The sequence below is a fragment of the Sciurus carolinensis genome, chromosome X, assembly GCF_902686445.1.
Source record: "Sciurus carolinensis chromosome X, mSciCar1.2, whole genome shotgun sequence".
Lineage (NCBI taxonomy): Eukaryota > Metazoa > Chordata > Mammalia > Rodentia > Sciuridae > Sciurus > Sciurus carolinensis.
Window position 1 is genome coordinate 117,256,860 of NC_062232.1, and position 24,397 is coordinate 117,281,256.

The 24,397-nt window shown below is 42.0% G+C and overlaps 1 protein-coding gene across 5 annotated transcripts in view; it reads right to left on the reverse strand.

The window, feature by feature from the left end:
- Positions 1-24,397, reverse strand: part of Fgf13 (fibroblast growth factor 13) — a 510,261-nt gene that overhangs the window by 468,565 nt on the left and 17,299 nt on the right. For 3 of the 5 annotated variants that reach the window (XM_047536986.1, XM_047536987.1, XM_047536988.1), the window contains exon 2: positions 23,367-23,577. In XM_047536986.1, the coding sequence (XP_047392942.1) occupies positions 23,367-23,415 (49 nt within the window). In that variant the 5' untranslated portion in view covers positions 23,416-23,577. Of the gene's footprint in view, positions 1-23,366; positions 23,578-24,223; positions 24,354-24,397 lie in introns of those variants that run through there. The other 2 variants (XM_047536990.1, XM_047536985.1) reach the window with 1 other exon arrangement.

Sequence of the window (24,397 nt, forward strand, 5' to 3'; positions counted from 1 at the left end):
CTCTTTGGGATGGACTAAGGTTAGGATAGTCAAGGAAGCCTGGGGCAACAATATAATGTATGGGCATCCAAGTGTGAGTGGGGCCTTCCACTCAGGCAGTCAAAAACAAACAGAGTTTTGGTCTAGGTTTTTAATCAGGAGTGGTACATGTTAGGCAGAACTTGACACAGGCAACACCATTTTGAAACATATCCTCCATCTCAGAATAAGAGTCATCTCACAGTCACTCTGACTCAGTCTGAACTGAACCCCAGACAATAAACCCCAAACACTCCATCATCATAAGAAAAAAATCTGTTACTTGGGATTGAAATCCTGAAAATCCTGGTTCATTTTGAAGGGGACAGCAAAAAGACCCTTCCCTAACAACCCCCGAGCAACCCTAATTCCCCTTCCCTGATTTCCCTACCTACCCCAGGCAGCAAGAAGAAAATGGATCTCAGTCTCCACTGGGCCCCCTCCGCAGGTTTGTCCCAAATAAACCTGCATTACTGTTAAGCTGCCTCACCTCTTCTTTATCCCTTCATTTGCTCCTTTCCCTTCAGTGGGATCCCATTCTCCAAGGTCTCCATTTCTATCTGCCTATAGACAACCTAAGTCCTGCCTCAGCATTGAGAGTTTATGTACTAATGATAATAGTAGTGAACACTTATGAAATGCTTACTCTGTGTCTGTTATTATTCCAAGTACTATCTACATTAACTGATTGAATTCCCCAGCAACACAATGAGGTAGGTACTATTGCCATCCACATTTTACAAATGGGGATACTATGGCCCAAATTCTGTGCTTAGCCACTACACCACACATCATTTCCTTTTCATTATGAGATTCTGAAGGTCTTCCCTCACAGCAAAAGGGACTTTAGTGAGCAATCACCAGGGTACTTTGATTTAAATATAAAGTGTTAATCTCAAGTATCAGGGTCACTGGAAGGCATTTCCTTAATTGTTTAAATCGTCCTTCCTGAAAACCTTCCCATCTTTGAATTTCAATAGGACCATCAGCCTTCCATGTTAAATAAATTGAAGTGTCATAAGGTTGCTTCTTTTGAAATTGCATATTGTTCTAGTTCATATAGTATTAAATGCTCTATAATATTTCCATCACTGAATGACAGCAAGGCAGCAGAAATGCAAGCTCTCCCGCTGATTTGGGCCTGTCACTTTCACAGTACATTATCTTTTATTTGTCAATAGTAAATTGTCCACGTGTTCCCTTGGGGTAGGGTGGGGAAGGTATCAAAATGAAATAATCTGGGCTACAGTAACTTAGAAACCAAACATACAATTTCAAATGTGTTTATTGCTAATTTGGGGGACTTTTCTGCCAAAAGGTTGTGTGCTCTTTGGATGGTTGAACAATCTTTCACCAGTAAAGGCCTTCTAAAAAAAAGCAAGTCCACTCCTTAAACCAAATACACTGACATGCATGGTACTATACCAAGTACTTTCACATAGTATATCTTGTTTAACTCTCCAACAAGTTTAGTAGGTGTTTAATATTACTCTTATTGTAAACATACACAAAACTGAGATCCAATGAGATTAAGAGGCCCATCCAAGACCACCCAGTTCCTATCTTCTTTCTAAAAAGAGTTCCTTCCTTCCCCACCACCCCACCAAAGTCTATATTTTACAAATGAGCACTTAAGACAAAGTAGAGGAGCATATCAGTGGCCCCTTCCTGATTATGAATATTTGTCCTAGCATGGGTCCATCCCCTGGCTCTAGTGGCACACAATAAGCAGACATGCCAAAGGCTAACTATCACATGACCAGATCTTGTTCAAGGGAGTCTTCAGACATAACTTTTCACTGGGGGGGGGTGGGATCTCCCCACCAAAATATCGGTCCAGCCCTTCCAGACCTAATGGGTCTTCCCCACCTTATCTCTCTCAGGAAGCAGCAAGGGTTGAGCAGAGCACTGCTGGGGGAGACGGATTTATATATTTCTAGTCCTAATAGTAATTCACACCAAGGATCCATCCCTCCCCATAACTTTGACTCCCACACTACTCATTTCAAGTGGTTCAACACTGTTGTCACCTGCACCCTGCAGGTGCTCTAAAGAAGCTGATCTCTCCAGCTGAATCTCATCCTAGTTTCGGGAGTCAAATTTTAAGGTAGTTCAAGCTGAACCTCTGTACCAGGGAGATGCTCATTCTTCCAAGATATCAGACTAGTTCATGCTTTCTTTTGCATAAATGAAAATCTGGCATGCTTGCATTTGCATTTGCATTTGCATCAGCAAGTAGTTTCAATGCCAAAGCAGGTATATCCATGGGTTATGTACAAATTTAGTACTTGCAAATGTTATATGAATGCATATACAGAAATTTCAGAGGATGCAATGAAAAAAGCTGCTCGTGCACTTTTAAGATTCAAATAACTGGAGACCACGTTTGAAATTCTGTCTTGCAAAATTTATACAGAAATGTAGAAGGAAGGGCTTCGGTCCTGTTCAATAAAAAACAACTCTAACTGCATGACTTCTGGTTGATACATTTTTTATTTGCAGGTTCTTTTCTTTTCCCCAGGCAGTGTGGCAAAATTTGGCAACCATTTTCCTCCCAGGTATCTACATGGCTGTCTCTCAGATTTTTTACTTACTCAAAAATCATCCTCTTACCAACAGAGTAGAATAAGGGGATGGAGAGGCAGGGAGGAGGGGAAGGACTGAGGAAGTACTAGGGAACAAAATCCACCAAATTATGTTATGTCCATGAATGAATATACCACAATGAGTCCCACCTATGTATATAATTATAATACACTAATTAAAATAATATTAATAGAAGGGAGATCAATATACCAAGTGGATCAGCAGGAAGGAGGAGGGAAGAGAAAGGAAAGGTACTGGGGAATGAGAGTGATCAAATTATATTATATGTATATATGAATATGGCATGTGAATCCCACTACTATATAAAATTATAATGCATCAATAAAAAATCATCTCAGTGAGCCCATCCTGAGATGATGGATTTATACATCTCTAGTATACACCACACTCAAAACAGAAGCAATTCACCAACAACAACAACATCCCACCCCACCTGCCATATACACATCTTTTGGGATTTATTTTCCTTCAAAGTCCTTGTGAATATATAAGATATATTTTTACTCATATTTTTCTTACTATACATTCAGTTAAATGTTCTCTTAAACACACACACACACACACACACACACACACACACACACTTTCTCTACAACGTAAGCCCAGGAGGAAAGAGATCTTTATTTTATTTTCTGAATATTATCACACTTGGAACATAACCTGGCACATAGTAGGTATTCAAGAAGCATTTATTAAATGAGTGTTGAATGAAAACTACCTGCTTTCAAAATTGAAGTATTTGCCCATACAAACCACAAGTGTTACTTCAAAATGAACATCCTTTTTCATTTCTTAATTTGCTAACACATTTTTGACTTATGAACATATCATCAGAGAAAGCACTCAAATGCTTATTCTAAGACAATTTATTGGGCTAGCACTCATTACCATAACCTCCAATGTAAACCATTTGGTTCTACCCCATGCACAGATGAAACCAGCTCTGGTAGGTGCCTGTATTAATTTTGTTTTTCCACTGGAGCAAAACTTACTAAATCCATCCCAATAATACAGAATCCATAAGTACCACATGGCCAATCTTTAGCTATTTGTAGGGAAAGAGTGTGCTGAGTACATGGTAACACTTGCCAGCCACTCTTACAATAGCTACCTTCAAAAAAATATGAAAATTTAAAGAAAATTTAAAATATTTTAATTTTTTCATTACAGAAAATCATGAAATCCTTAAAATTTTCCCAGCCAGACATTCATATTCTTTTGTATACATGTGCATAATAAGAGTAATCTTTTTGATCAGTTTTTGTTATAGATGGACACGATACCTTTATTTTATTTATTTATTTATATGTGGTGATGAGGATCAAATCCAGTGTCTCACATGTGCTAGGCAGGTGCTCTATCACTGAGCCACAACCCGAGCCCAATAAAAGTCATCTTCAGACCCATTATATAATACTGGCTTTACATCTAGTATTCAGATGAACACCTATTCCCTGAGATAATGATTTCAAATCACCATACCTTTAACAGTTTGGGCCTGATAATCTAGCCTTATGTTACTAGCAATAACAATCCCTGTACATTTCCCCTTAACCAGGATTGGGTTCTTACCAGCTATGGTTTTGATTTTTATATTTGGTGCTGAAACAAGAAAAGACCATGTTGCACAAGACTATGCAGAGTGTGGTCTCTGACTGGGAGTGAGCAGAGAGGCAGGACCTGGACAGTGGCAGCCTACTGGGAGATCAGCCCACACCCGCACTGCAGTTATATGTGAAGTAGCGAGTCAGGACATAGATTCTCTGAAAAGCTCAAAAGCTCTTTAGGGAGTTCCATTCTCTGCTTTACCCCACCGCCAGAAACAACCACTTGTATGTTCTTGGGGGAGAGGTTTACTATAAATATCAAATGCCAGCCAGGCTTGGTGGTGCATGCCTGCAATCCCAGTCAGTGGGGAGGCTCACAAGTTTGAGGACAGCCTCAGCAACTTAGTGAGACCATGTCACAAAATCAAAATAAAAAGGGCTGGGGATGTAGTTCAGTTGTAAGCACCCCTGGGTACAATCCTCCCCCCAAACACTAAATGCTTAAAGCTATTATATTTTTAATAATAACACCACTGAAAACTTAAGTCAGGATCTGGAATTATTATCCACATTTTACAAATGGTAATACTGATATAAAGCACTTAAGAGACTTTCTAGTACACTAAAGAAAGGCAACATAATAGCAAAGGAGGGGAATATGAATTAAGTGCCAGCCCAATATAGGACACCATGATGCCACACTCACTGTAAGGTTTAATTTCCACTTTTGACTGGTTTAGTCTTCTTTCAAAAGCATATTCCCAGCAGTAAACTCCAATAAGAGAAACCAAATATGCTGATCTGTATCTAGGTAGGAAATGTACCTGCATAAAGATGTGACTGCATAATGTCATTCATTTAGCCAATATTTTTTGAGGGTCAGCTATGAACTTTAGAAGTGAAGGACTGAGACTCATTATGAAAAGAACTGAAAATCAGTCTGCAATCACAATGGGGAAATCTAAGAGGTAACGAAAAGGAGGCGCAGATAGAAGTGATGCTGCCCAATCACACATTAGGTAAGTGCTCAGGATGGAACTAGATTCCGAAAACATGAAAGTCATCATTCTTGACTTCTCTATCCTCATTAATTAAATGAGATATCACTGTGCCACTTATATTATTATTGACACTAAACCAAATCTCCCTCTGCCTCTGAATAGTGCTTTCGAATCTTCAGACATCATCCATCTTCATTCCTAGCCTACCAGGTCTCAGTCTCAGCCTGGACCACTGCATCAGCTTTCTCACAGCTTTCCCAGTGAGACAGAGCTTTCTAAAACATACATCGGAATATTTTAAATCCTCCCTTTTAGCTATTTTGCAATACATAATTCATTAATATAGCCTCATTAAGTCATTCCATAATGTACATGTATATCAAAATACTACATTGCACCCAAATAAATATATGCAATTATTTGTCAATTAAAAATAAAAATTTAGGCCAGGCACAGTGGGGCACTCCTGTAATCTCAGCAACTCAGGAGGCTGAGGCAGGAGGATCGCAAGTTCAAGGCCAGGCTCAGCAACTTAGTGAGACCCTGTCTCAAAGAATAAAAATGGATGGGGATGCAACTCAGTAGTAGAGCACTTCTGGGTTCAATCCTTACTACCAAAAATAAATACTTTTAAAGGCATATGTAAGATCATAAGGGTTCCCATCAAAGAACCCTTCAAAGGCTTCCCAAAGCATTTAAAATGAAATCCAAACTCCTCATCTGGATCCACAAAGGCCTGGCTGCCTTTGTGTGTCCACCTCTCCGGGTGCAACCCATGCCTCTCTAGTCATAAAGCATATCATCCTATTGTTCACATTTTTATCTACATGCACAACCCCTCGCCCCCTTGCCCTCAGCCCTCCCAATTCTTTGTCCTCAGAAGTGCTGTGCCTCTGCTTGCAACTCTTTTCCCCTCCTCTTTGCCAGGCCAGCTCCTAACTTGCTTCTGGGATCCCAGATGATCCCTTTTCTCAGGGAGCCTATGCTCCTGCAAGGCTGAGTTAACTACCCTGCTCCAGGCTTGCACAGCTTCCTGAGAGTTCCTGTTACAACACTGGTCACACTGTTTACTCTAATTGACTATTTCTTTGTTTTTCTCCACTAGACTGTGAGCCCTTAGAGGACAGGAATCATCTACTGTTTGATCACCTTTTCCCAAAATCTACAATTAAGCCTAATAAAGAACTTGTACCCAATACATACATGTTCACTGAATAAATTACATGAATCAGACTATCTAGAAATTTCTGTGTGGCAACATCTAGGCAAGTATTGTGAAAGCACACTGCCTCTCATGTAAGTGCTGAAGTCAAAACTGAGAAGTGACATGAGAGATTAACATGAAGTCAGAAATGAGTTGTGTTCTGCCTGACTACACCTCAAGCTATCAAGAACTGTATTATCTGTTAAATATCAATGGCTTTTTTGACTTAATAAAAATTAATGACCTACTAATAGCAGTCATACAACTATGTACTTTTGTAAGAATCAAGTGGATTTAGAAGTTTTCTGGACTACTTGTGTCTTAGTGCTAAAAATTGAACATTCCAAATAGCTAAAAGTTATCCCTCACTCCTATTAACAACAAACAACAACAACAACAAAAAAAAAACAGCTGTAGATACATATGTGGAGTCCTGATTTTAGAGCTTATAACCAACAAAACCCCAAGGCCTCTGATCTTAGCAGCAAAAATTATGGCTTCTATTTAAAATCTAATGAGTTTTATTCATTTAAAAAGTGTATCCAAGTTTTTTCTTCACAATCAGCATTTAAACAAGTACATTATATTATCACTGAGCACTGAGGCTGTTCATCTCTTCCTATTAGGGAACTTCCTCTTTGTCGGTATGAGGAATTGAATGCACAGGCACTTAACCATTGAACCACATCCCCAGTCCCCCTTTTTAATATTTTATTTAGAAACAGGGTCTCCCTTAGTTGCTTTGGGCCTCACGAAATTGCTGAGGCTGGTCTCGAACTTCAGATCCTCCTGCCTCAGTCACCCAAGTTGCTGGGATTACAGGTTTGCACCATTACACCCAGTTGGGAACTTCCTTTTAATGCATGGGGGAAAATGGTGTTTCTTATATTCCTGCTTCCAAATTGGAATCAATAAAACTCCACTGAAATAAGAGTAGCATAATTCAGCACATGCAAGAACTGTCTATGTAAGTGAGGTGACTCACTCCTCTAGGAATATTGAACTTCCTTCAGTTCTGTAAGTAAGCCATGTTCTTGCTCATTTCCCAGCCTTTTGTGTGCCGTTCCCACTTTCCAAGACACTCTTCCTCCTCATCAACTGACAAGCTCTTACTCATCCTTCCGATGTCAGATTAATGATCCCAACATTACCACATTACCACCACAGGACAACGTCAGTTCCCTTTCCTATCTTTCCTGGAGCTTCCCTAACTCTCCATCCTCCCTTCTCAGGGCGCAACTTCTTTGCCTATTTCTCTTACGGTCATCTCCAGAAGAACATGAACAGAGATTCTCTCCTCACCAGTGTCTCCCCAGTGCCTGGCATTGAGCCCACCATATGGTTGATACTCACTGAGTGAATGGAGTCCAGATTCTCAGGCATATGTCGCTAAAGCATTGTCTATCACCTGAAAAGAAATGTATCTGCAGGATTTCTGCTCACCAATGCGTTATACATTGCTAGGACCTTTACTAGGAACCAGAGTCCACTTTGGGAGATATCTATTTCTGAAAATTTATAAAGATGCAGGAATGGGTTCAGAAGAAGGCAGAGAGCGTGGCAAACAAGGCTTAGGAGCCAGCATATGGAGTGGGAAATCTGTGCCCTAATACAAATACAGCACTAGCAACACTAGCTGTCCAACCCAAAGTCACACACAATGCCTATACATACCACCTTCAGAAGCAGATGGGAGGAAAATGCATAAGGAAAATATCAGAGGAACTTACCCAAAGCTAAACTAAAATCCAGGCTCGAATATTTCCTCTATTTCATGCCAAGTGTTCAACAAATGTTTCTCCCACACCCTACCAAGGGGTTAAGAAAAAAACTTAACTGTCACATATTTAAACCTAATTTGTGCTCCTGAACATAAGCCATGTCTCGCACATGAAAGCAGATAAAAACAAATAAAAATGTCAAATTGTTCCAAGACTAACTAGGAAGTTAAATTTTTCCAAATGACAGAATGAGACAAATTTCTATTCAAACAAGCATTTGTGTATTTCATTTGCTTTATGGGACAGGCTGTCCTAGGTACTGGAAATCCAGAGATGAATGACAAGGTCCTTGGGTATAATAAGTTTATAGTATAGTGGGAGAGACATACAAAGCCAAAGGGAAATGGAAGTAAATGGCAAAGGACACAGAAAGGCACAATACACTCTACAAGCAGGCATGAAGGGTCATGGAGGCAATCACAGAAGAAATATCTTATTTCTACAAAAAAACTGTATAAAATAAACATAAATAATACACAGACCTAAGAGGACCAAGAAAAGTTCTGTTCTCTCTTCTCATATTATCAAACTTGTAAGTCATCTGGATTGGCATATCAATACTCCAGGTCCTTGACAAGTTTGAGTTCTTCTTTCATTTTATTTACCACGTTATTTTAATAATCTAAGACTAAAGATTGACAAATAACATCAAGTATGTTAAAATGACTTTTCCATCAATTAAGATCTACACACATGTTCACAGCAACCCTATTCATAATAACCAAAAAATAGAAGCAACCAAAGCATGCATATGCATGGATGACTGGATAAACCAAGGAGGTGGAATGTACACACAATGGAATATTACTCAGCCTTCAAAAGGATGGAAACTCTGACACATATTACAACATGAATGAACCTCAAGGACACTGCACTAAGTTAAATAAGTCAGTCACAAAACAATGGAGACTGTATGGTGTCACTTATATGAGATAGCTAAAGTAGTCAAACCATAAAAAGAAAAAATAGAATGGTGGTTACCAGGGACTGGGGAAGCGGGAAATGGGAAGTTGTTTCATGAGTCTAGAGTTTTCAGATTTGCAAGACAAAAAATTCAAAAATGTGAATATACTCAAAAGTGCTGAAGCATATGCTTAAAATGGTTAAGATGGTAAATTTTGTTATGTGTACTTTTAAATAAAGATCATGCTACAGTGCTACTTGGTATACTGTCATTAAGCTCTACTCCAAGAAAATGTGACTGTGGTACATACACAACGTCCCAAAATGTGTAACTCACATAGAAATTGTTACTGCATCTAATGAAGATCTCTTTACCTAATTACTAAATCAGAAAAACTGTGATGCTTCAGTTATTTTAGTCATGGGTAGGTACAATGGTATGAGAAGGGATGAATGTACTTTCAAAAACTGCTCTTGCTTTTGTAGGGGAGAAACAATACAGGCAATCTTATTTAGGTCACAGCAGTTACTGTAAACATCCCAAGGAAAGCTTATTAATAACAGCCACCTACAAAGGACCTGGTTTCAACCATGGAATGTCATGGAGTCAATGGAAAGAAGGTTGGAGGAGAAGTCTTCTGGATCTTAGAAATTATATTAGTAACCTCTTGTATTTTAATTTTGAATTTAGAAATAGCAAATTGATTCAATGTTTTAAGTAAGGAATTTTGACTAGATGTTGTCTGAAGGGCCTCTGGCTCTAAATCTGAACTAGCTGCTTGCTCGACAAAAATGAAAATCAGAAAAGCATCCTAAATATCTATGCCACTCCTTGAACCTGCTATCAGTAAGGGAGGCCACGTGATTGAATCTGTCATTATGTCAATGTGGAAGTACACTGGGCTAGGTTCGTGCACTACCTTGCTTTATGACTTTGGGTAGGTCACTGCCTGAGGCCTGATTCTTCTCTGAAATGGGAAGTTTGGACCAAATGATTATTAAGGTCCCTTCCAGCCATTATAATCTATGATTAAGAATTAACCTCGGGAGAATGAGGTTGAAGGCTGCAGAACAATGTGAATGTACTTAATTAATGCCATGGAACTTTATACTTTAAAATGGCAAATTTTATGATGTATGTTTTACCACTATAAAAAATTTAAAGTAATTAAAATTTTAAAAAAGAACCTGGGAAGCAAAAAGATACTCTGAGCAATAGTTTATAATTAGAATTGCAAGAAACTTAAATACTTCCACAAGAGGCCTCTAGGCTTGGCTTTTATTTCTTTATTTTTAATCAAGTAGTCCTTGATCCCTAAAGAAACATTCAGGTACACCAGAGATGATGCTATTAAAAGAAAACCTTTTCATAAAACAATAACTCACAAAATTGTAGTTAACTCCCCATTCGCCGTTTAAGTCCAATTTGTATGTATGATTTTCATGAACTGAGCTTTGCTTTTATACGACATGGTCAAGACACTTGTACCCTGGACAAAGTCTCACCCTCAGCAGAGCAACTACTCTCATGTTTTTTAGCCATGTAATCTAAGCAACTCAACTCTGGCTCAAAGGCAGGGGAACAAGTTTATTATCTTTTACTAGGTTCTTGAGATCCTAGGGAGGCAATGCCTATGCACTAAAAAATCAATACAAGATTTTTCAAGGTATTCAGTTTTGTCACTTGTCTGGAGACAATGGTCTCAGAAAAGATGAACTGCCTTACTTCCTTTTCCTCCCCTTTTGTGCACGCTGCCCTTTAAAGGTATGTTCTTTGTGTCATAAATTCAAAGGTTGCTTTTATGTCCAGTGGGGTGGAGGAAGCTGGTGTTTTTTAAATGGTGAAATCTGTCAAAGTCCCAAAGGCTCTGTGATACAAATCAGGTCATCCTACACTGCCTGAACCCCCAATTCCGTAAGAGAGATAAAAAAACATTTATAACTCAAAGTAACTAGCAGTAATAGGTCAATGCACTTGATTGGTCATGAATCAATTACAGCAAATACTCCTTGGTGCCTGAAGGATAAGAAGAGGTAGGGGGTGCACCTAGTCCTGGCCTGATCCTTACTCTCCCACCCACTGCCAGATACAGGAAGGAGAGTGAAGGCAAGAGGAAGAATGGAGAAAAGATTAGCAATTAGAGAGAAAAGAGGAGCAAAAAGGAAGCTTCCAAACCATTCATTCAACCCATGAGGAAACTGAGGAAGCAATGCACAGAGCTGAGGAAAACCCTGGGCCTTAACTTCAGGGCTCTGCCTCAAGTGATATTTTTGGAGTTTTGGAATTTGTTGAAAGCTATGGACATTGCTCACCAAAAATAAAAATGTCCCCTTTCTGTTCATTTCTAGGTGTCCTATGATTGTTTCCAGGAAAACAATTCCCCAACTTGCCTGATAAGAGTTACCCAGACACTTTTTTATGATTCGGATTACCAGGCTGTCTTCTTAAAGTCCTGATTCAGAGGCCGGAGGGATGGGTATTTTGTTCTTAAGCAAACACTCAAGGTGATTCTTAACTTCAGGCAAGTTTGAGAAATACTGCTCAGGGGCAGTAGGTCCCTAAAGCAGCTGGACATTAGAACCACTTCAGGAACTTTATGAAAAAGATGGCTTCCTAAGCCCCCTGCCCACATCTATTGAATCAGACTCTTATGGTGGGCGATATATGTGATGGGAGATGACGTTGATATCTGCATGGGTTCAAGCACCATGATTTTGTGGTCCCTGGACCTCAGATTAATAATCCCTGCCTGAGTCTATTAATTCAGTTTGCCTCCTTGGTAGTTTGGTCAGGCCAGGGTCCCAATGACTATAATGTGCACCAAGTTACTCACTACTTGACACACCACCAACAAAGAGCAAAGTGCTTCAGGGACAGAACGACTGGTTTCCATAAGTAAACTTACAAAATACAAGCTCCATTAAGCCAAAGGATATAACCTCTTTTGCTCACTGCTATACTAAGTGTCTGAAGTAGGAGCTGCCCCATAGAAAATTCAATAAATTTTTGTGTGTATGGTACTAGGGATTGAACCCAGGGGTCCTCTACCACTTAGCCACACCCCCAGTCCTCTTTATTTACTTTGAGACAGGGTCTTGCTAAATTGCTGAGGGTCTCACTAAATTGCTGAGGCTGGCCTTGAATTTATGATCCTCCTATCTCAGTCTCTTGAGTCTCTGGGATTACAGCTTGAACTTGAAGGATCATAAAATGTAGAAATAATAAGGACAATACAGATCAAGGAATGGTGAGGTCTGGTTTCTTCAAACTAAAAAATCAGTTTGAAGAAAATAAGCAATATTTCATTTATACAATTATATTGTTAACGTAATCATATATATCCCCCGAAGACAAAATACAAAATATTAATAAAACCTACAAATCTTTTCTAATCCAACTGCCCAAGGATCCCTTTTGGTGTGTGTATTGTGTTTGTTTTATTTTGTTGCAGTGCTGGGGATAGAGATGGAACCCAGTTCTTTCTATGCCAGGCAAGTGCTCTACTTCTGAACTAGACCCAAGATCCTTGGAATATACTTACAGGATTTAGTCTGAGTACATTTGTTATGTATTTATTTAGACATATGCATAGTTGTCTACATGTTATTTTGTATTTATAGACTTATACATGCACATAGGTCTCTCACATATGCACATATTCACATATGTACTTTTATAAAGTACTTGTGCAGTCCAGTGAGAATGATGTCAAGGAAATGCAGAAAAACCCGCCACATTCACAGGCACAAAACAACCATCTCTCTTTTGTTATACCCAAGTTCACACCCAGTTCACACACTAGAAATGATGGTGCAAATTAACTATACAGAATAACACCCCAACATGTTGAGAAAAAGAATATAGTATATCCTGCGTGATTCCATACACATACTAAAAGATAATTATCCATGTCTTTAAGTCTATTATAACAGAGAAAAAAAGAGTGGAAGGAAAAAACTCAAAAAGTTCATTTAGGGGTAAAACCTTGGGTAATATTTTCTTCTCTATGCTTTTGCGGCATTCCACATTATCCCTGGTAAACATGCATTATTTTTGAATCTCAAAAAGCAATGCAATGAAACATAGCAACAGAAAAGTGCCAAGAAATTCCAAACAGCCCTGAGCATTCTGCTCGAGATGCATCCTTGATTGTTTTGGGACGGCTAAAATCCAATGTGGGTTAACCAGAAGACAGAGAAGGCAAAGCTCTGGTGCTGACCAAGCCCGGACTTCAAGCCTCTGACTGGAATCTCGGCCTTCTGGAGTCCGCCTTTGAGGCGTCCAGCGGTGTAGGGAGATCAGGTGTAGGGAGAACAAGGGCTGCTCGGTGGAGGTCAGGGCGACTCCCGCGCCCCTTGCGGCCGCCACCATCTTAACGCTGAACATTGCCTCCCACCGGCTGCAGGGCGCCCGCCCGCCGGCCGCACGGAGCACCGCGACTCTCCCCGCACACACCCCGCAGGCAGCTGCAGGCACCGCCAGCCCCAACCCAGTCCCGCGGCTCCTCCACGGCGCCTGCACAGCAGCCAGCCGCACCATGGTTCCGAGAGCAAGTGGGCAAAGCTCTCTGCTCCCCCGTCGCCTCCAGGAAGGAGCTTTGTCATGCCAGGCGCCGCGCAGCTCCTCTCCAAGTTTCACCTTCGGTGACACAACTTTTCCGTGTTTCTTTTTTAGGCAGCTGCCACATCACGAGGCTAATGAGCACACTGAGGTTTGTAATAAACCTGCCTGCCAGATACATGGCGACAGAGGGACACTGGTTGACCAGACCGTTCTGTGCGACTGTCCGGCTCCCAGCTAGTCGCAAAACAAATGCTCCCTGGAACGAGAGCATCTAAGAAGCGCCCTGCCTTGCTTCCAGAATGGTTCACGTTTGTGTCCAGAGATCCGAAAAGGAAAACCACCAGCATATCCAAGTGCTCCTGGAAGCCTTACTGTTCAATAAAGCCCCCGAGGGGAGAGGCAAGCGTACATGGAGAGAATCAAAGGCAAAATAAGCAGGTCAATTCTCAATACTTTCAAAGTCATGGTTGAAAGAAGATTCTGAAAATATCTATGGGCAGATCCAAGAACTGCACTCTGCCTGCCTTCTTTAGGTTGTTTACTTTTACTTTTAACAGCAGGATAAATATTTTAAGAGCTGTTTACTAACCCTCCGTTCCTGAGCGGCAGAAATGCTACCTAGGTTATTTGAAGGGATTTTGCAGAACTGGATTTCATGTTTGTTATTAAAATTACCTATAACCATGTAATAGACCCATCACTATTAATTACGGCTGTTAAACATAGGTTTCCACAGCAGAGAAACACTACATGATTCCCAACTTTGAGAACTATAATTAATATGCTCGTTCCAGGCGTGTGTCTCTGTTAACAAGATATATTTTTGGAAATATTATCTAACTGAAGACAGCATAAATAGTATAAAAAATAAAGCTCGCACTTTTTTATTTTTCCATTTAAAATGAGTTATATAAAAAGTAGCAAAAAGCTCCTTCCAGGGAGCTACATTTTAAGGAGGTAGGGAAAATTTCTTTCACAGTTAATATAGCTATCCAGGGAGAAAAATACAGAAATGAAAATCCTCCAATTAGCCCAGCACACCCAAAGGAACCCCATTTGGTTAATGAAAACCAGAGACATCTGTTGACAAAAAAGGAGTTGGGGGGTGGGAGAACCGGGTAGACTTGAGAAGGGAAATGAAACATATGATTCTGATGAGAGACAGATTGAAAGCATATGCCATGTAATGAAAAATAAAATAAACAAGTGGAGTTTTACACAACAGTGAATTAAGAAGAAGTGTAGTCTATAGAACACAGGTGAAACAAGCTCCCAGGTACAGCTCTGGAAAAAAGTCCCATTGTTTTCAAATTGGCAAACACTTCAATCTTGAAAGTCACAGCCACATAGCCAATTCCTTGTAGCAAAGACTCCAAGCAATGGCCAAATGAGGTGAGATGCAATTGTAAAGTGAAAAGCTGGAGTGTCCAAGGTCAAAGGGGAAGGAAAGGGCACCCTTATGGAAGGACTCAGTTTCTTTTTTTCTCTGTATGTCATGGACTAGAACAGAGCCTGGCACAGAAGTAACACAAGAACCGTTCAGAGATTTGTTCAGCTGAATCAAGACTGCAGACAAACCTAGAGTACACTCTTCTTAATTACATCCACTTTGGTGAATGGTAATTTCACCTTTGTGCAAACCTGGATTTGAGAAGAATTCACTATGTTGTCTAGGTATACAGTATGAGAGTAATTACTGATTAGGAAATTGAATTTGTAGTCAATCAAACCTGGCTTATCATGTTGCCAGTTGAATGACCTCAAGATGGCCTCCATCTCTGAGACTCAGTTTTTTCACCTGCCAAATGGGAATAGTAGTATATCTAGCTATCCTTCATAAATTGTTATAACATTTTCATGAGATATTTCAGGTCAAACCCCTGGCATATGGACAGTACTCAGAAAATATCTATTTTAGGATCCCAACCAAAATTACTTCCCCAACTTATCTAGGTGTTCAGAAGTCAACCACTGATGATTGATTTATTTGGGTTAAAGCTCTGCCTCTTAGTTCCAATATAAATATTTTCCCCAGACATATATCAGATTAAGCCACCAAGAAGAGCCTTTCTCCATCACACTGCCTTCTGACAGGAAAACAAAACAGAAGTGAACATAGCATAGGACCAATGACTTTTGGTAGGTTAATGGCACATGCATTCAATGATCATTTATCAACTACTACAAAACACCTAAGCACTGTGCTAGTAATTTGCAATCTACTAGCTGCATGACCACATACAAACCACCCAGTCTCTCTGGGTTTCAACTTTTCTCATCTCCAAAGTCCAAATACTATATACTAATAACTACTTCATTTGGCTGTCATAAAGATTAAATGAGATATATGTAAAAATAATGTGTATCGAACAACAAGTGCTCATCAATTTAGAAGCTACTGTAATAATGGTAGGAATATTGCTTATTGATCTCAAATGATGAGTAAAACATACTGATGCCTAAAGGGATTCCCTGCCTTGTCTCAGTTGTTCAACAACTGCTTCTTACAGTCTAACCAGGTACAAAAATCTATTAAGTGCCCTTGTGTGGGCCAGGGTGGGTCCTTGAAGAAACTAGAAGACAAGAAAAAGAGGTATCAACAGGGGAACTATCACTGAAAGTGGAAATGGCTAGGTGACCAAAACCAAAGAGTGCATACCTCATATTTCTATTTAAATGTAATTCAACAGCAGGAAAAATTAATACAGGATAATAGAAATCAAAATAGTTTGCCTTTGAGTGGGGGGATGATTAGAAAGGGGTATGAGAAAACTTCCTGGGGTACCAAGATTCTATATCTTGACACTGGTACTGACTACATGGGTATGAACATTTGTCAAAATTCATCAGGATGCACACTTCCAGCCACGCACAGTAGCACACACCTATAATCCCAGGGACTCAGTAGGCTAGGACAGGAGGATCACAAGATCAAGGCCAGCCTCAGCAACTTAGCCAAGCCTTAAGCAATTCTGAACCTGTCTGAAAACAAAAAGGGCTAGGAATGTAGCTCAGTGATAAATTGCCCCTGGGTTCAATTCCCAGTACCAAAAGAAAAATGCCTACTTCAGAAGTGCGCATATTACTGTAGTCCAACTTTGATTACAAAAAGGGAAATTGAGTCCATACTATATTTTTAATTAACTATTTTCTAATTTTGCCTCTGTCTATATCTACCTTGCATGGAAAGTTGTTGTTTTATTTTTTTATTTTTCCCCAGGCCCCACTGACATGATCTAAAAAGGAAAAGACAGACATTCACAACAGGAATTCCTGTGGGCCAAATAGTGATTGTCCAGACGGAATCTAATATCTCAGCAGGCAGACTAGGCAAGTGACCCAGCTCAGGTCAGCTCTATTCTCTCCTTAGAATGTCAACCAAAACTTTACACCAATAGGAGCCAAGAATCAGCAAGGACAACTACTACCCCTTACCCTCTGCCTGTGGGAAAGGTCATTAGCCAGTAATGCTAATACCATTTCCATTTGAAAATAAACGCTAAAAGTAATTTCAAAGGGCAAAGACCAGGGCATGAGAACTGCTTTCCAATAATCTTAACAATGGTAATTGTAATTTAGGCTCAATGTTTATTACAACTTAGATCTCTTAATGAAATAGTCCACATTTTGATCATGCCCCAAGAACCAAGAATGCCTCTCTTTTCTAATATAAACTTCCCATTTTCAGGAAAAATGGAAAACACTGCTTTGCAGAAAAGCAAAAAAATGGCCACACAATTCAAGGAGAAATTGGACCTCAGGCCTAGGATGGTGGTCATAATGATTCTATATATTATCTCATTTTCTTTGGGAAATCAGTGCTTTTACCTGGAAATCCTCATCTGTGAGAAATGTTTCATCAAGATATGACATTCGACAAAGTGATAAAGTGCCATGTTAAAAAATGGCACAAATAAGATTCAACTGAATTTTTAGAACTGGTGTATCACAAGTAGATAACCTACATTTCAAATTGAGAAAGACTAACATGAACCACGTTACACAGGATAATGTACCTGAAATCCACTCCTTCAGCCTGTGCTGATAAATCCCAGTGATAATATATATTCTGAGTAGGGAAATGTAAATCTGTGACTACAGAAAATGAGTTATGCAGACATTTATGTTCTATACTAATTATTAAAACCATATTTTGTGCCTGACTTTTACATTTCAAATATAATGTTATGCTCCATGTAGTAACAGACATATAAAATCCCCTCCACCCACTGTATTTTCAATTCATATGTGTTTTCTGCATTGAATTGTTTAATCTTGGCAATTATTTTCCATTCCTTTCAAATTTCTCAACTCCAAAAATATAAGCCATAATGAAACAGACACTCGAAAGCCTTTTTATTGGATATATTTGAAGAGCTGCAACACATTCCGGTTGTTCTGCATTGATTGTAATTCCCAAAATGAGGAGTTGATTTGGACATAAAACAGCACAGCTGCAAAGAGACCTGAAACACTCCCCTTACTTTCTGCCTCACTAATCAGCCCTCCAGCTTGCTACCCAGGCCCTGATTCCAGTTTTCTCCCCAGTTCTGCCTATCTTTGAGGCCACCATACATCTGTTGTCCCACCCTGGACACAGACCTCCACCCCTTTCTTCACCCCACAGCTCACTTTCCACTTCTCATCTAGGCCCCAATTTAACATCCATTCCCACTTCAACCTTACCCATGTCACCAGCCCTAGGGTATACCCTAGCCCTTTTTAATGACTGAACTCTACTCCAAGGTGACTTAAATGAAGAAATACTAAGTTAGGGAGAAGAAACAGTTACCCTATCTTATGACTCAAGATAAGATGGGTACAAGTAACTGGACTTGATGCATAAGATAGGGATACTCTTTCTTCTTATGCCTCAAGATAAGATAGGGATCCTGTTTCTTCTCCCTAACTTAGTACTTCTTGCTCCCTCTTCTAACTTCAATCTATGTCAATAAAGAAGGCATACACAGAATAATAATGACAGAGAATCTAGGGACATTGTGCATCCATCTCTCATACCCATCCCCCAAGAACAAACTAATATTTGTGATTAGAGATTTACCCTCCCTAAGGCTATGATCACCACCTTCAGCATGGAACAGACTGTGGCTTATGACAACTGTCCATAAAACAACTGTCTGGTCTATGATGACAAGATGAAAAAATAAGTTCCTACATGAGTAATAGATTACAATAGTTATTTTTAATAAGAGGTCACCAACATGATTTCTTGCCAGAAAAATACCTCTAAACACCTGCTTTGCCTGGCCCAAGTTTGAGAAAGACATTTGATGAAATTTATTATAGTAAATCACCAAGACCAAGATGATCTTTGGGAATGGCATTTGGGACTCAAGCCTTGATATGCTGACCGCCTGACCACAATGCTCTCCCTATGCTTCTTGGGTAAGGTAGAAAAGCCATTGGAAAAGGTCAGGAAGTGAACAGAAAATGAGCTGTGGCCATAAATGCATGTGGGCACCACAATCCATTAAAGCAACAGCTGTGCAAGTAGCTGGCCTCTTGGACTATGCATGGAATTGTCCTTCATCGTCCAGCAGCCAGCATGAGCCCAGCTCTGATGCTAATGCTTTCTCACCAAAAAAACCCACAGCCCACATAGCCCTGAAACTCACCTATATCTGGTGGCTCTGGGGCTAAGCACAAAGGAAAGGGTTTCTGGAAAACACACCCAACTCCACAAATGTAGCAAAAAACCAAATGACAGATTTGAAATCAAGAATTGCCTAACACTTTGACAACATCCAGAAAGATTTGGTTTTATCTGTAGTAAGCTACAAGTTTTCTGATACCACAAAAACATAGTTGCAGTAAACCACACACAACCTTACCTGAGTGTTTTCCAATGGAGGACTGCTAAAAAGATCTTATGTGACATGGTACAGAAAAGGGAGTCAAAGCTAAGCCAATATCTGCTTGAATGAACGAATGTTATGCTTTCTTCTTCCCTGAACTAGAAATAGATCCCCCTGTTCAAGAGCTGTGTGACCCAAATTATATACACAACTGACAATTTTAAAGTTTATACAAAGCATAAATTAATACACAAAAGGTTACTGGCTGTACAAGAGGCCTTCTTAATAGTTTCAAACAGAATCAAGATCCCTGCTCCCCTCCCAAAGGGAATAGTCGATCTTGTCAAGCTATGTTATTGAAAAGGTTATCAAAAAGATCATTGTCCATCACTGATCTTAACCTCAAAGAGTTGAAAAGATCATTTTAAAAGACATTCATCAATTTATAGCCTCTAAAAGCTGTATTTCAGCTGGCACAATGATGCATGCCTGTAATTCCAGCAACTCAGGAGGCTGAAGCAGGATTTCAAGTTCAAGGACAGCCTCAGCAACTTTAGCAAACAACTGTGTCCAAATAGAAAGGGTTGAGGATGTAGTTCAGTGGTAAAGTACCCGTAGGTTCAATCCCCTAGCAACAACAAAAAGTCATATTTCATTCATCAGTGCAAAATAACTTTCTGATTACCTACTACCTGTGCTTCATATGTATGTATGTATGTATGTGTGTGTGTTTAGGTACTGGGGACTGAACCCAGTGGCGCTTTACCATTGACCTACATCCCCAGCCCTTTTTATTATATTTCATTTTATTTTTTATTTTCAGACAGGGTCTTGCTAAGTTGCTAAGACTGGCCTTTAACTTGGCGCTCCTCCTGTCTCAGCTTCCTAAGTCACTAGGATTACAGGTGTATGCTGCTGCGCCCAACACTACATGTGCTTTAGAAACTCTAGAAACATGGGAGTCTATGAAAATCTCTATGTAGTGATGATAGGCTGTGAGCATAAGCCTCAACTGGCAGGGTGGGAGGTTAGATTTAAAATAGCAGTAAGCTCCAAATCATGAAATTCATCCAAACTTAATTTGATTTGATTCAATTATTTGTCACACCACTGTCCAAATTAAATGTGTATATATTTGAAGTATCTACTTAATGTTTGATCCTATATGCTAATGAGTAGTTTAAAAAAACTCATGTATGACCTATACATAGGAAATAAGTAAATAACCAGATATCTTCATGAATATGGGCAATGTAAATATACTTTATTGGCTAAAAGGAGGAACAGACCTAGTATATTTCAGCTCTAACATAAAAAATAATCTTTAAATTGTAGTCATAATGCAGGCCCAGTGCAGCAACTCCAGAGGCTGAGACAAGAATATCACAAGTTTGAGGTGAGCATCAGCAAATTAGCAAGGCCCTAGCCACTTAGACTATCTCAAATAAAAACTAAAAAGTGCTGGGGTTGTAGTTCAGTGGTAAAGTGCCCCTGAGTTCAATCCCCAGTATCAAAAAGAAAAAAAAAATTAATCACAGTCTTTTCACATACTTGAAAGAAGAAAATACTAATGAGGACTACATGTTCACTATTTTGAAACTGCTCTAAATTCAACAACCAACAGAAAGGTTGAAATGGCAATCTTGCTCCTAACAGATAAACGATCCCCATCTCCTCAGAAAAGCAAATGCCCTTCTTAAAAGTTGCCTTGTAAAATTAATTTATTCTAATTACAACCACAATTTCAAGTTCTAATTACACAATTCCTACTGAGAGGTATATGGTTTCAAATGTATTGAGTCAACATAAGAAAATGTCATGACCAATGCCTAATAAAATTTTCATCATTGAGTTACAGAAACCTGTCCCAATGTTTCCAGACTTGTTAATCCATTCTGGACACTGCAAATTATATTCCTAAAACAGAAAGTCATTTTCTGTGAATGAATTTGGTTTCAGAATCCTTCAAAAGTAACCTGAAAGAAACCTGAGGTAACCACGTGATGGAAATCAGGAACCCAAGTTCCAGAAACAAAGGTGAAATACTCCCAGGTTCCCAAGGGAATGACTTGCTTAGCTCAATTGGGTGCTAGGATCTTTAATTGCACTCACTTCTCTGGGGCCTCAGTGGAAAATAAAACCTTTTAACAGGTAGGGAGGTGGGGCTGTAGCTTAGTGGGAGAGCGCTTGCCTAGCATGCTGAGGCCCTGGGTTTGATCCCCCCAGCACCACATACACAAAAATTTCTTAAGCAACCTTAAGTCATTTGCCTTTATCATATCTGCCCTTATACTTATTATGGCATGCTCGAGAAAGTCCTGAAAATGTATGCCTGCAGTTCTAACTTTCGGAAGTTACTGCTACAATTGATTTGTGTGCCACAGTCAGCATGTCTGAGTGGGTTGGACGACACCGAATTCTAGCCTGGAGCCAAGCCAGTAGCAACACTGACCCTTAGGACAACAGATATAACCCTCCACAAACTTCCGGTGTCTTCCTTTAAACCCTTTGCCTAGTTGGAAGAGAAACGGCTCCATTTAGAAGCAAGGATAAAGGCCCTGAGCTGAAGACTTTGACAACTTTCCGCGGGGGAGGGCTGGCGCTGCCCTAGAATCTCCCGGGAAAGAAAGCTCTTAGAGATGGGGAGAGGCGAGAAGGAGGAGATGAGAAAAAGAATAGGGAAAGGAGTGGGAGGGAAGGGGGCCCGAGGGCTCAGGGAGGAATTGGGGCCCCAAGAACGAAAGCTGGGGCTCCCCAAGCTTCAAACACACTTCCAAACATGGATCTTTGTGGTTCGGCGTGCGTGGGGCCCTCAGGGCCAGTTCAGCCCACTCCAGCGCCTGCTCTGTGGCCATTCCGGACACTTGCACCTAAGGCGCCTACTGCTCTTCCACACCCCCTCTGTGCCTCTCTCCACACCCGGGTCTCCAAAGCTGTCTCCAGTTTACATTCCAGAGCTAAGCCTGGTCCACGGCAAGGCACTGGATGGGACTGGTGGGGGTGGGGGGACGCCCCTTCCTTTGCCTGAGTTCTCCCCAGCCTGAGCCCCGCTCTGCTGTGCCTCCCCAAACCGCCGGTGGATGGCCCCAGGCCGAGACGCGCACTACGGGGGACCTGAGGCGGGGCGCCCTGGGCTCTGTGACTGAACCCCAACAAGATGAGGGAGGGTACTGCTCTCTCTCGCGGAGGCCCACTCCCGCTGGGCACTAGTGGCAAGGGGACAACAGCCTTTGTTCTCCCGGGGCTTGGCGAGGCTGCGCTGCTGAGGCGCAGCGCGGGCGGCGCCAAGGCACCGAGATTGCTCACTTTTGCACGCGGCGGGTTGAAGGGTGCAAGCTCCTGCCTCTCCCAGGGGGTGCGATGGGTAGGGAGTTGGGGAGTAGGGGGATGAGGGGGAAAGGAGCGTGGGGGGAGGGGTTCTGCGTCTTGGCCAGGTTCTTTGTTTGCATTGGGGGCGGGGAGATGGGGTTGAAGGTGGGTTCAAGCTTGGGTTCTAAGAGCGGGGCAGATTCCTGAGTATGTCACCATGTTGTACTCGCGCAGCACGCATATGCACACTCACGCACACGCACACACACGCACTCGCACAGACAGGCGGTCGACCGATAGAAGGCAGCGCGGTTCTCGGCGCTCTGGGCTGCAGCAGCTTCGTCTGCCCGCAGCGCCACCAGCGTGCGTCCAGAGGGGTAGTGGAGGAGGCTGGAGGCACTCTTGGGGCGTCAATTCCGCCAGGAAGGAGGGAAAGTGGTGCAAACCCAGACTCCCCCAGAGGCCTCTGACCCCCCTTTCACGCCTTGGGTCGCAGAGGTCATGGGCAGCTTAGGCTCCAGGAGGGACGATGAAAGCCACCGGAGGGCGGCGCGCAAGCAAGGGGGCGAGGGAAACCTAGCGAAGGGAAGCAGGCGGACTTGGCAGGCGGGCTTACCCTTAGAAGCATCTTTCTCCTCTTTGGGCTTGGTCACCTTTCCACTCATAGATCCCAGCTTGCTTGACAAGGTTCGCCCAGGAGACAAGTCCTCGCCGAGCGGGCTGGACTTGGGAGAGTGCTTAGGGCGGCAAGTCGCGACCGCGAGCTCTCCTCGGTGTGGCTCGGGGCGGAATCCGCTTTTCCCCACCGCTGCCGCTGCCGCCGCTGCCTGCAAGAGAGTGGGGAGGAAAGGAGAGGGGTGAAGGAGGAGCCGCCGCAAGCCCGAGCGGCCGGCCGCGGGAGGAGCCGCTCGCTCGCCGCGCTCAAGAAGTGAAGAGACAAAGCGGTGCGGCGCTGCCTCCGCGCCCAGCGCCCGCCGCTCCTGCCCGCCCGCGGAGAGCCGCACTCGAAGCCCTCGGGGCGCCTGAGAGGCGCGGCCGGGACTCCCCGGCTTCGCCGCCGGCCTCCCCGAGCTCTGCGCGAGCCGCTGGCCCGGCCGGCTCGGGCCGCGCCGGGAGTTGCCTGGGTGGGCTGCCCGCGCACCGGCGGGCCGCTTTCCCCCGCCTCTCCCAATCTGCTGCGGGCCGCCAACTCCATCAAAATAAAACCCAGGAAGGTTTTTTAAAAATCAAAACAAAGACGAAAATATTCACTTAAAAATAACGAGCCTCCCCGAAAGGGAAATGTTTGAACATGTGATGAGCAACGTGTGAGCCTGTTACACCGCAGAGCCCAGCAGCTTCTCGCCCGCGGGGAATCGGAGGGGAGGGTCGCCTCTTTCTCTGGCTGTTTAATCCATTTTCGGGTTCCTATTATGTTGTCCAAAGGGGGGCCTGAGTTGCTGGCGGGCGGAGGAAAAGAACGATGACCCTTACCTGCTCTCTCCCTACACCCACACCCCCTCAGAGCTCGCCCGCTCCCTCGCTTGCGCTCTCCTTCCAAAGAACTCTTGGGTCCCAGAGAGCCGCGAATCAACACCGCGGCGCATTCTATATAAGCGGCAAGGTGTGGGCACGCGGGGGGCGGGGGCCGGCGAGGGCGGGGCCCCA